We start from the raw sequence: 11,401 nt of genomic DNA on the forward strand, positions 1-11,401 counted from the left end.
GAGCAGGGTACCAGCTTTGTTCCCCTGTTTGTGCCGGGGCCTGGGTACTTCCCAGGCATGGAGGACAGTTGCTCCTTTGCACAACTTTCAGGAGCTCCGTTTCCCCAGGGAATAGGACAACCAAACAGCTTCCCCTTGGAGCCCATTAGCCAGGGTGTAGGTGATGTTCTTTCTAAAGGTCGACTATTTTATTCTATAAACACCTCTCCCCACCCCAATCACGGCACATATCTTTCTTCTGCCTTTTGCAACAAAAGATCACCTTGCTCAGATATGTAAGTTGAACCCTTACCTGTAGGGTCAAAGATGGGGTTCTCTTTTGGTGTGTTTTCCCAGGGTTTTGTCTCCTTGTTTGGGTTTCCCTCAAACAGATTTCTTGACTTGGGCGCCGTATTCTGCAGCATCTTGTCCTCCCCACCAACTAGAATAGAGAAGACCCCACAGGCTGAGTTAAGTGAGGTTCGGTTTAAGGGAGAGAGATGAGTGCGCCCCGGGGAAGGTGGCAGAGACCACGGGCTTGGGTCTAGGAGGGATTGTGAGGCCCAGGATAGCCTGGGTTGGGGGCAAGTGCTGGGGACAGGGTGTACTCACTGGTGAGGTAGCAGTCCAGGCTGATGGAGATATTGTTGAAAGCCACGGTGGCTCTGGATCCTTGTTCCCACCAGGCAACGATCTGCAACCAGAACCTGTAAGCGTGTCAAGAGGAGTGGGTGTGAGAAACTACGCGGGTGGGTCATGTCTTGGATTCAACATCCAGCACGATCCAAATGGGCACTGATGACCCGGCTCGCAACTGTAGCTGTTATCAGCCTCATCTAATCTCAGGGAGGCGGTGAAGGGGGAGCAGTCAACATCTCCCTGGTTCTCCAGCACAGGGCACTTCCCTTTCTGAGGGACTGCTCTGCAGGTTAATGGAATTTGGAGCTTGGGGCCCGAGACCAGGACTCCTGGATACTCTGAGGAGACCTCTTGTGCGTTCTGGGTGTGCAGGGTGGGCAGAAGGGCTAGGCTTCGTATCAGCTGGTGCTCACATGCGGGGCTGAAGACATTATTAAACTACTGAGATGCTTCTGTGCCAATTGATAAAGCGCCTCTGTCCCCCATGTGTCCTCTGCTTGTTGATTGCCTCAGGCAGCATGGCTCTGTCCCTGGAGCCCCCTGGACTCCTCATTATCCAGCAACTGAAAGGTTAACTCCTCACACAGAGGGGGATCTCGAGGAACCCATGTCTTGTTCAGTATCAGTTCTGAGTGGGGTTGGTCTCTGCAGTGTCCGACTGATTGTTAAATATTAAATGATTTGAGTGTGATCCCTGGGAGTGTTTGTAAGCAACACAGAGGGGGCCATAAATGTTAACAGCAAACCCATGACGTACTGTTTCCTTCTATCTCTTTCACAGCCTTGGAGGATCAGGTCCTGGGACTGTGGCCAGGGAAGGCTTTAGAGTGGGATAAATAGAAAATACCTTTGGTTCACCTGTTTCCTGGGAAGTCATCCTCCTGGAAGACTTCAGATAGCCAGCCCTGTCCTGCTGTAAAGTGAGTTTTCTGAGAACTTAAAAACCCTCTCCCACCTTTCAGAAAGTCAATCCAGCATGACCTTGGATTGCACAGAAGCATGCACAGTCTCTGGTGTGGATGCTAAAATATCAAGAGAGCCAACCCATGCCCACCAATTGGTGACTGGATAAACCACGTATGCGGTGGCCATACAATGGAATGCTACTCCCCAATATAAAAGAATGGGCACGGTTATAGGCTATAAAACGGATAGACCTCAAAAACATTACGCTAAGTTAAAGAAGCCAGACAGTAATTAAAGGCCTCACGACACTATTCATCTACATTTTCCCATTTATATGAAACGTATAGAAGAGGCAAATCTATAGAGATTGAAAGCAGATTAGCGGTTGCCTGGGAAGGAGAACAGTATTGACTGTAAACCAACACAAGGGTTCTTTCTGGGGGGACGAAAACATTCTGCAACTGGATTGTGATGTTCTTTTCACAACTCTGAACATTTGCGAAAAGTCACTGATGTGCACACTTAAAACACGTGAATTGATGGTATGTAAATTATAGTTCAGAAATGCTGGTAAAACAAAAGGGGAGAGGGAACTCAGACAATGGAGTTGGCAGTGTGGGGTAGCAAGAGCAGAGCACAGAAGTGCTGGCAGGAGTGGGAGATTGACAGCGTGCAGAAGGCGGGGCAAAGAGAGCAGAGCAAACACAGGAAACAGCCTTAGCAGAGGGAGGAAAGGCACAAAGGAAAGAAACCTGAGAAGAAAGAATGTCTGCTTATGATTTGCAGTGAGGGCAGCAAAGCTTTATAGTCAGTGCGTGAACTGCCACAGAGGCCGGAAGCCCCCATCGTGCCCGTGAGCGGATGACCTCTGGTCCACACGTAGAAGGGCTCAACACTGGGACCAGAGAAGAATTACTGCCTCTTGCGGGGGAAAGACTTGAAAACAAAATCAAACTTTTATCTAAATAGTGTGTTTGTGATCAATTATTCTTAACCAAGCTACTCCATAAATCCTTCTATGCCTTTACCTGTCTTATGAAATCTGGTCGATCACAAATAATCCTTCTTATTTGAAAGTCACGATTAGGGGGCCCAAACCTGGTTTGATTCTGAAGAGGAAATGCCTGAACCTGCTGTACTCACGCCAGCCTCACTGGTGCCTTCAGGCCACATTCCCCATGATGGGGCCCACGTGCCTCCATTAGGATAGACCGGTGCACAGGGCTGGTGGTTGGTTGGGCTTGGAAAGAAGAGTGCCCAGTGGAGAATCCTCAAATCCTGTTCTGGGCTGGATGACTGTGCATGAGGGGTCGAACCCACCCAACTGGTCCAGCCAGCTGTTGGCATCTGGCACATGCTTCTGAGAGGCATCTTTCATGATGACCTTGATAAGCACCCACTGAAAGGATTTTCGTTTCACGTACACCTCACGTATGTGTACTGGGTCCTACTTCAGACCTATAAGGGATTCTAAAAGAAATCAGACAAGATGCTGCATTCAAGCTGCTTGCTGACCAGTGGAGAGACAAATGGTGTCTATGTCGGTGTAGAGTCAGTTAGAAGGAGGTGGATACCACGTGAAAGGTGCTGGTAAGATGCTCTGAGAGCTCAGAGGAAGGAAGAATTCCACCAGGCTGCGGAGATGGGGAGTACACCTGCACTGGGTTTCTCCACAAGTCTTGGCGAGGTCAGAGGTGTGGTTTTCCTGGATCTCCACAGGGGACGTGGTCTACAGATGAACTCCTAGCCGGAGGCTGCGTAACCCCCAGACACAGCCAGACCTGGGATTCTCAAGGGACAAACAAGCGCCCTAATATTGCTGTCTCGTTCTCTTTACAGGAGTTGACAGGGTTAGGGGGAGACTGCTCCCAGGCAGCAAGAAAACAGGTACTTAGAGCTACTTGGAGAGGGTGACTAGAAAGAATCACGTTCCCTGGTGGAACATCAGGGAGGTAAATCTGCCTGACGCTCCTGCACAGCAGTGGGTAAGGGGCCCTCCGTCCCCCTTTCCAATTCTCCACTCAGGCTCATCATCTCCTAGACTGTCCTCCATAGGCCAAGGGGCCAGGCCAGGCACCGATTTCGGTGCTGAGCTGCATCATGGGAGTACTTTCCGGGAGGGCCTGGGGAACATGAGAAAGTAAGTTACACCTGTGTGCCTATCGAGCATGGGGGAGAGGGCCGAAACCCCTGTTTCCCCCTAACTGATCTCTTCCCCTAAATGGATGTCTCCCCTTCCCTCTCTGCTCTCCCTGCCCCTCTCTTGCCTTCCTTCTTATTACTGAGAGATTAGAGCTGCAAACTTCTCAACCAGCCACTGGGCCTCTTAGCATGGATGGCATGATGCAAGCTGGTGCTGGAATGGTTTCTAAATAGAAGAGTTTCTAAAGTGCTCTGTGAGGCAATGGCGGTGGCAGCTGCTGTTTCAAAGAGTTTGACTGACACTGGGAATTGCACATATTTTGAGTCGGGAACACTCATAACAATCAGGGGAGACTCAGTCAGATGCCGAAGCAGATGTAAACATGTGATGCTGCCTCTGTCCACCCAGGAGGCCACGCTGCCAACCCTCCCCCAAATGCTCCAGACTCCGGAGGCTGCAGGGAGGGGACAGGTGGGACAAAGGTGGGTCAGGCTGGGGTGAAGCAGAGGCAGTTGGGGAGTGGGGTCTGGGGATGGGGGGGCAGGGAGGGAACAGAAGACCCAACCTAGGAGCTTCTTTTCTGTGGGACCACTAGCCAAGAGACCAGGCGGCGGTCAGGGCCACCCAGATCCAGCCTTCTCTACTTTGGATGGTGCCTCGCAGAGTACCTTTGCCTGAGCTCGCTCCTGGCTCTGCTGCCCTCCCCTAGCTGCGGATGGGCGAGACTTCCTCAAGGCTCTCTCAGTCTTTCCGATCTAAGTGCAGACACCAAGTCACTCTCCAGAGTCAGCCGCGGCTTCAGGTCTGGGGTCTTGGCACATACCAGGAGGACTGCTCTGGGTCTGAGAGAAAACAAGGTCCGTGCCACATTACTGCCAGGATGGCAGGGGCCAGGTGGTTCTAACAAGTGCACAGGTTACTCTGCTGCCCCAAAGCCTCAGCTCTGTGTGGGGAAAGGAAGCAGAGCCTCAGGGCTGGCACAGCCTCCCTCTCCCTCTCTGTGGGCAGCCTGGTCAGGGACAAGGAAAAGCCAGCTCTCTGGGGCTTGTCCAGCTCCCTTACTGAGCTGTGTCACTTGAGAACGTGGCAGCTGAGACCCCTCCGTCTGGCCCTCAGCCACGGGGATTTCACTCCCTGCCCCTCCACAGTTCACACCTGCTCAGGGCTTTCTCTTTCTCCAAGGAAGACACTTTTGATTGCCTGGATGGTTGTTGCTTTTTCCCTCTTTTCCAGCCAGTGGGGTTTGGAGCTTGTTGCTAACACAGACTTGGCTAGAGATCTTGGCTGGAGCCTGGCTTTGCATAAAGAACAGCCCCCTGACTCTGTCTCGTTTAGCTTTACAGAGAGACCTGTTGACAGCTGACCCAGCGGGCTTCTGTGAGCTGGCCGTTGGGGCAGAGGACCAGGGTAGAGGGGCGGCCTTGGCATCAGGTGCCGCCCAGACCCATGGGGCAGATGTCTGCATGGGAGGTGCGGATGCAGCTCACGCAGAGCTCAGAAACGCACAACCTCGTTCAGGCCACAGACTGTTAATGGACAGTGGATATAATGCCTTACTTGCCACCTTGCCAGCCTTAGGGATTGACAAACCTAATTAAGTTCACTTAATGATTTTAAATAGCTGACAAAAAGGTGTGTGTCGGAATGTGGACTGAGGGAATAGGAAGGCTTCGGAGAGAGACAAGAAAGAATGGCCGGGCTGGGTAACAGGCATTTAATGGATAGGCACGACGTCTTGGATTACCCTGTCGACCATTCAGTGGGCTTGGAAGGTGGGAGTGTTTCACATCCCTTTCTGCAGCTGGGGGCTCCCTGGGCTCTGGCTGTTTAGGATAGGGCTGGCAGATACTGCTGAGGAAACACGCTTTCTTCAAGTTCTCACCGTGCAGTTGATTTGCTCCGCAAAAGGCTTCTAAAATGGACCGTCGCAAAGCTTGGGTCGCTGTACGCATTTCTATTAGAATGATGCATGTGATGACAAAGCCCTGCTGCATCCATCCTATTATCTGTGTAACCGACTTCAGTTACCAGCGGAAGAAGGGCTGATGGCCAGCCTTGGGTGCCTGGGACCAGCCTTGGCTGGGATCAGTGTGGCCATGGCCAGGCACGTGTGCCCTGATGCTAGGAGTCTTTGGCTCCGTCATGGTAGGGTAGGGGTGGGCTGGACATTCTAGGCCACACTCAGCAGTTGGGAGCCCCCTGCTTCCCCGGCAGTCCCACTCGCAGAGTAATTTACCATCTCCTGACGTGGTATCCCCTCTGGGCATAATGACATCAAGAACAGAGAGGGGAAGTCAATACAGAGCGATTCCAGGGCTGCCGAGGGCCACAGAGATCTTTCACAGTGAATCTGGCTTCTGTGAGGGAGCGCTTTGGGGTGAAATAGGGGAGAAAATGAATCTTCAGTCCGGCTGAGCAAGCATGGAGAACTCTCCAACCTTCTCAGTCCCAGCCTTCCAGGCACTGGCTGTCTCTGCTCATTTTGGAGGCTGACTCTTAAGGATCTGGTGCCCACATTTGCTCTGGCACGCCTCCTATCGGAAAGGCCCACCGCAAGGACGTTCTGCCAGACTGCAGAGTGGGGAGAAGCCCTGCTCTAGCAAGTTCCCACTTTGCTCTTTCATTCTCTCATTCTGTGTCCCATACGTTGAGCTATCCCTGGGCCCCGGGCTTTCAGGGGAAAGGTGAAAGGGAAATCTTGCTTCCTGGAGCCCTGGCCCATCGGGAGGTATCTGTGCACAAAAAAACCCACCCCACAGGCTCGAGTGTGTCACGTGCCCCAAGGGAGGAGCATTAATGTACTTTCCCCAGGGAGAGGTGGGGGGGGGAGAGAGGAGGGAGAGCATGAGAGTGAGCTTCTTGGGCTTGACGTCCTCTCCTGAGTTACTGAGGCTAGATTATCTCTGGGGGCACCAGCATAAGAAGAGAGCGGAAGAAGGAAGGGCAGGGACCTCCTGGGAGCATCATCTGACTTGCCAGGTCACACAGGGAGACAGTAACAGAGGGAAGATGGGAACCCGGGCCTCTTGCTTCCCCAGCCACTTTTTCCGCCATCCCTTGCAGAACCATCCAAACTCTTTTAATCTCGCTTAGCCTCTTGTGTCCTCCATACTACTGGTGAGGTACAACCAGCCCCTCAGAGCCAGAAAGCGCCTATACCCACTCATCTGAGAAAGACTGGGACACCTGCTCCACCTTCCTCAGGACACACAGACATTTCCAACACTAGCCTCATCCTCTGCCCACTTCTGCTGTGCTAGCCTGTGGCTTGGAGGGCTCAGATGGTGCCAAAGATGGCAGCCCTCCCACGGAGAGGAGATCCAGGGGAAGGGTGGCTGCTGGTTCCCTTCTCCCTGACACAAATATCTTTATGAGCGTGAAGCAGCAGCCTTCTCTGCATGGTGGAAGCAGAGTCTCCAAAGGTAAAGTGGGGTGAAGAATGGGCTGTATACTTGGTGGGACCCTGGGCGAGTCACTGAAACTTGTCAGGTGCACCTATGGTTTTTTAAAATCTATGTAATATGAGTATTTTCATATTGGAAGCCCTTCCTCAGTATGGGAGATTCTAGCTTGTTGTTGCCGTTTTATATTATTTTTTATTAGAAATCTGTACTTCCTCGCGCAGTATTATAAGTTACATATCTCCTCCTCTGCCTTCAAGCAAAGATTATTTGAGCACCTTCTATGAGTCAGGCACTGTGTCTGTAGCTGGGAGTATAGAGATGTATAAGACATGGAACTTGAGCTTGAGGAATACGGACAGACTTGTAATTCATATTATTCTCTGACCATGAGATTTCTAAAGTCCCTATTGGTTCTGCCCCCATAGAGCTAGAGTCCACACAACTTGAGAAGACATTGAATCTGGGCAGTGAGAGAAGTCAAGGAAGACTTTGAAGAACTGAATGCCTAGAAAAGAATGGTAGGGCTGTGGACAGGAGAATCACCCAGGAGTGAGGTGTGGGGCTGGGAGCCAGGTTGAAGGTGTGGGAGGGAAGTCAATCAGGCAGCTGGAAATCCAGCTGCTTTGCTTCAAATAGCAGCAGCCCTGGTATCTCCTCAATTCCAGACTTTGTGCCTGGGAAGAGAAGGGGCTGAGAACACAGGGCTACATTTTCAGAGGCACTAAGAGTTAAGAAAAATGTATGCATTTTTCTTGTAAACTGAGCTGTGGATACGACCAAGAAAATCTCGAGCAGATCTGAACATCCTGTTATCCTAAACGGCTTCACTTATTGCTGTTTTGAGCAACCACTTCTTAAACCAGCCCCACAGGCCGGATCTGTCTCACTGTTTTGCACTCTTGATTGTGGAAATGTAGCAATCAAAAGCAACAACTTGTTCCAAACATCCCAGTAAATCAGTGTTAGAAATAGGATTGAAAGCTCAGAGTTGCTAATCTACTCCTTGCTCCAATGATGTGGGATGTTTTCTGAGAAAGAAACAAGGCCAGATCCTTCCAGAGTTATGAATGTTTGATTTGTATATGTCAATGCCTGGTTGCACACTGCATTGCTAAGACCCCAGCCACTCTCTCCCGCTTCTCGGAGGCCTGACCCAAGCCTGCCCCAGGCTGCTGGTGCCATTTGGTAGAGGCAGCGCCTCCTGCAGCTCCTCTTCTCCCTTTCTGAGCTCCACTCTGAGGCCCAGATAACGTTTGGTCCCTCACAAGAGCCTCCAGCAGTCTTCAATCTCAGTTTCCCATCCTCCGTCCCAACGCTTTGCTCATGGCTCTCTATTCCCCACAGCCCAGAGTCCAAAATACTTGACCTGATATCCACAGCCACCCTCTCCAAGGAGACTGCTCAGGATTCTCTGACATAGCCGACTTGGCTATTCTTGAACACACATAAAACATTCCTGTCTTGGGGCTTCCCTGGTGGCGCAGTGGTTGAGAGTCCGCCTGCCGATGCAGGGGACACGGGTTCGTGCCCCGGTCTGGGAGGATCCCGCATGCCGCGGAGCGGCTGGGCCCGTGAGCCATGGCCGCTGAGCCTGCGCGTCCGGAGCCTGTGCTCCGCGACGGGAGAGGCCACAGCAGTGAGAGGCCCGCGTACCGCAAAAAAACCCAAACAAAACAAAACAAAAAAAACCCATTCCTGTCTCGAAGCCTCTGCTTATCCTGATGGTGTTCTCTGGAAGGCCCTTGTCCCTTTCCCATTTCCCTAAGACCTAAACATTCCTCGAGGCCCAGATTATAATAAGCCCATTTTCTCCACGCAGGCTGCCCTGACACATGGGGATCACTGCACCGTCTGAACACTGGCCACGCTCTATCGCACCCAGCACAACGCTCTGTGTGTTGCTGTTTGCCTTTCAGTGTGGATGCTCTGTGTCTCCCACAGCATGCAGGTCCTGTGACCCGGCAAGAAGCTGAGTCACACACCCCTTTCCACCCTCTGTGCTCGATGGGGGCTTAATATAGGTTTGCTAACAATGTGACAGCTGATGACACTTCTCCAAGCACTTGATTCCCTGTCTTGTCCACAAGACATCTGGATCTGACACTTTATGCCAGTGACTTCCAAATGTGGTCGACCCTCACAGTCACTTAGGAAACTTAAAAAAAAATTTATTCTTTGGCCCAGTTTGTGATGTACTAAGTCGGAATCTCTGTGTATCTCTGTGTAATGCAGGGCCTAGGACTGTGCATTAAAGCAAGTTTTCTAGGTGATCATAACGTTCAGCCAATTTTGTAAACCATTGTCCTATGCTGCCCTGCTAGTCTAAAGTCTTTTCAAAATACCTTTTCCTGTTTATTTGTTTAATTTTTTGTTTGTTTTTAGAAAGGAAAAGTTTAGTGAGAGAAATTCTCACTAAAAGTGAGAAAGTGAGGTTTCGCTCTATCATAAAATTTGGGGACGGAAACATTCATACCTTAGAATAGATCCTGGAATTGATTTCAGCCTTGAATTACGAAGGCTCTTGGAGAAGACTGATCAATGCTCAGAGTAGCTACATAAGGAATCAGTATTCTCAAGTGACACCCTAATAGATGCCAGAGATGGGGGCCATATTCCTTGGCTTATCCCATCACACAACACGTATATATATACTTTTTCGTCAAACCTATTTCCCTTTTTTCTGGGCACAGAGCTAGGCTATATTCCCCAGCATCTGTTGCAGTTAGTTATGGCTGGGTGACTGAGTTGTAGCCAATGGAAAGTGAGCTGAAGTGACGACTCATAAAATGAGTGACGACTCATTGTTCCTATGCAACAATCCTCCAGTGCTCTTTCCTCATTGGTTGTCTGAAGGCAAAGGATTTCAAAACTGGAGAAAAGGGTGAAGTCACAGAGAGAAGGAGCCAGGATCTCTGAATGACCACATGGAAGGCTACTTGCCAACTGGCACATTCGTTTTGGATTTCATGCGAGTAAGAAATACATTTCTTTTTGTACAGCCTGAGGATTGGAGGTTTAACGTTACTCTGGGTAGTGTTACCACAACTACCATATCATGTAGTACAAGCCTAGTTACTCAGGTGTGTTCAATGCACCTGGGGTGGTTGGGTTGACAACTAACCCACTCCTGGAGGTGGGGTGACGGGTAAAGTCAGCCCTTGGCTGGCTGCAGGTCTCTGAGCACAGCTTCTCTCACAGCTGCAGGACCAGGGACAGGCCTGGGGGAGGCAGGATGGGTCTCAAGGAGGGAGGTCTAGAGCGCTGGGACGCTAGTTCCTGCCTCCCTCTGGGAAGGTAAGGACAGCGAGGCCAAGTTGCTTGTGAAAATCCTTGAACTTGATGGGTTCCGTCAGTGCAATTCACCCTGCTTGGCCTAACATTGCGCTGGAGCCCGTCATTCATCTCTCAGTTTAGCCCGATGCTAATAAGCATGTTGAGGTCCTCAGCCCCTGTGGCTTCAGGAAGGGACACATGTGCTGCCACAGCTGGCTAGGGGCGGGGAGCACCTTTTGTTTTCTCCACCGCCTGTGAGGAGGGCCCTGGAAGGGCTGGGTTTTCCCTGTGGATATGGACTCAGGGCAGCCAGACTCTCGTCGTTGAGAAGGGCTGCTGCCATTCTGGGCAAGCAGAGCCTTGAGATCTTCCCTGCCCTTCTGCCCCCACCTCTGGTTTTGGAGCCTGTGGGGCTGCTCCTGAGTCTCTATTGTTAGGAATGAACGAACAAATGCAGGCCCACACCGGGCAACAGTCATCGCTCTCTGCTTCATTTGGCAACCGCTTATGTGGCAGAGGGAGAACCCCAGCTGGCCACCAGAGAGGAGCCTGTTTGGAAGCGAGGAGCCCCAACAGTTGTGGCTTTATTGGGGCTCACACTGTTCTTGCTTTTGGTACCTCCCCATCCCCAGCCCTTACTGCCCTGTGATGCAACAGACTGGTTTTCCTGAAGGCCTCTCCTAATAGACAACATTCCGAGAGGGCTGGGCTGTATTGTTGTCTAGGTAAAGCCCATCACCTGGCATTCTTACTGGGTAAGCAGTAAGTGTTGGCTTGATAAATAGATACATAATACCTGGATGACTTTGGCGGTTAGTACCATTTCACACCGGAGCATCTTCACAGGGTGCTCTCTGGTGAAGTGGAAGGAGCTGGAAGCAGGAGCTCTAAGGAGGAGCCTCTAGTTTAACTGCCTGTAGGCCCTTGATTTAACCCCTTAGTTACTGAGAGGTGTGGGACAGAGCGGGCACCTCACGTTGTGAAGGAGTAAAGCACTGGGGAAGGGAGGTACATGGCTGCTGTGGGTGCAGAGAGAATCTCAGGGTAGGTTCAGCAG

General features: G+C 51.2%; 1 protein-coding gene across 1 annotated transcript in view; it reads right to left on the reverse strand.

The window, feature by feature from the left end:
- ALK (ALK receptor tyrosine kinase) overlaps positions 1–11,401 on the reverse strand; it is a 777,689-nt gene that overhangs the window by 73,767 nt on the left and 692,521 nt on the right. Inside the window, exons 11-12 of the mRNA XM_007470876.1 lie at positions 592–686; positions 293–421 (exon numbers count right to left, since the gene is read on the reverse strand). Coding sequence (XP_007470938.1) covers positions 293–421; positions 592–686 — 224 coding nt within the window. The remainder of the gene's footprint in view (positions 1–292; positions 422–591; positions 687–11,401) is intronic.

Source organism: Lipotes vexillifer, unplaced genomic scaffold (genome assembly GCF_000442215.2).
Source record: "Lipotes vexillifer unplaced genomic scaffold, Lipotes_vexillifer_v1.1 scaffold717, whole genome shotgun sequence".
In the NCBI taxonomy this organism is placed as follows: domain Eukaryota; kingdom Metazoa; phylum Chordata; class Mammalia; order Artiodactyla; family Lipotidae; genus Lipotes; species Lipotes vexillifer.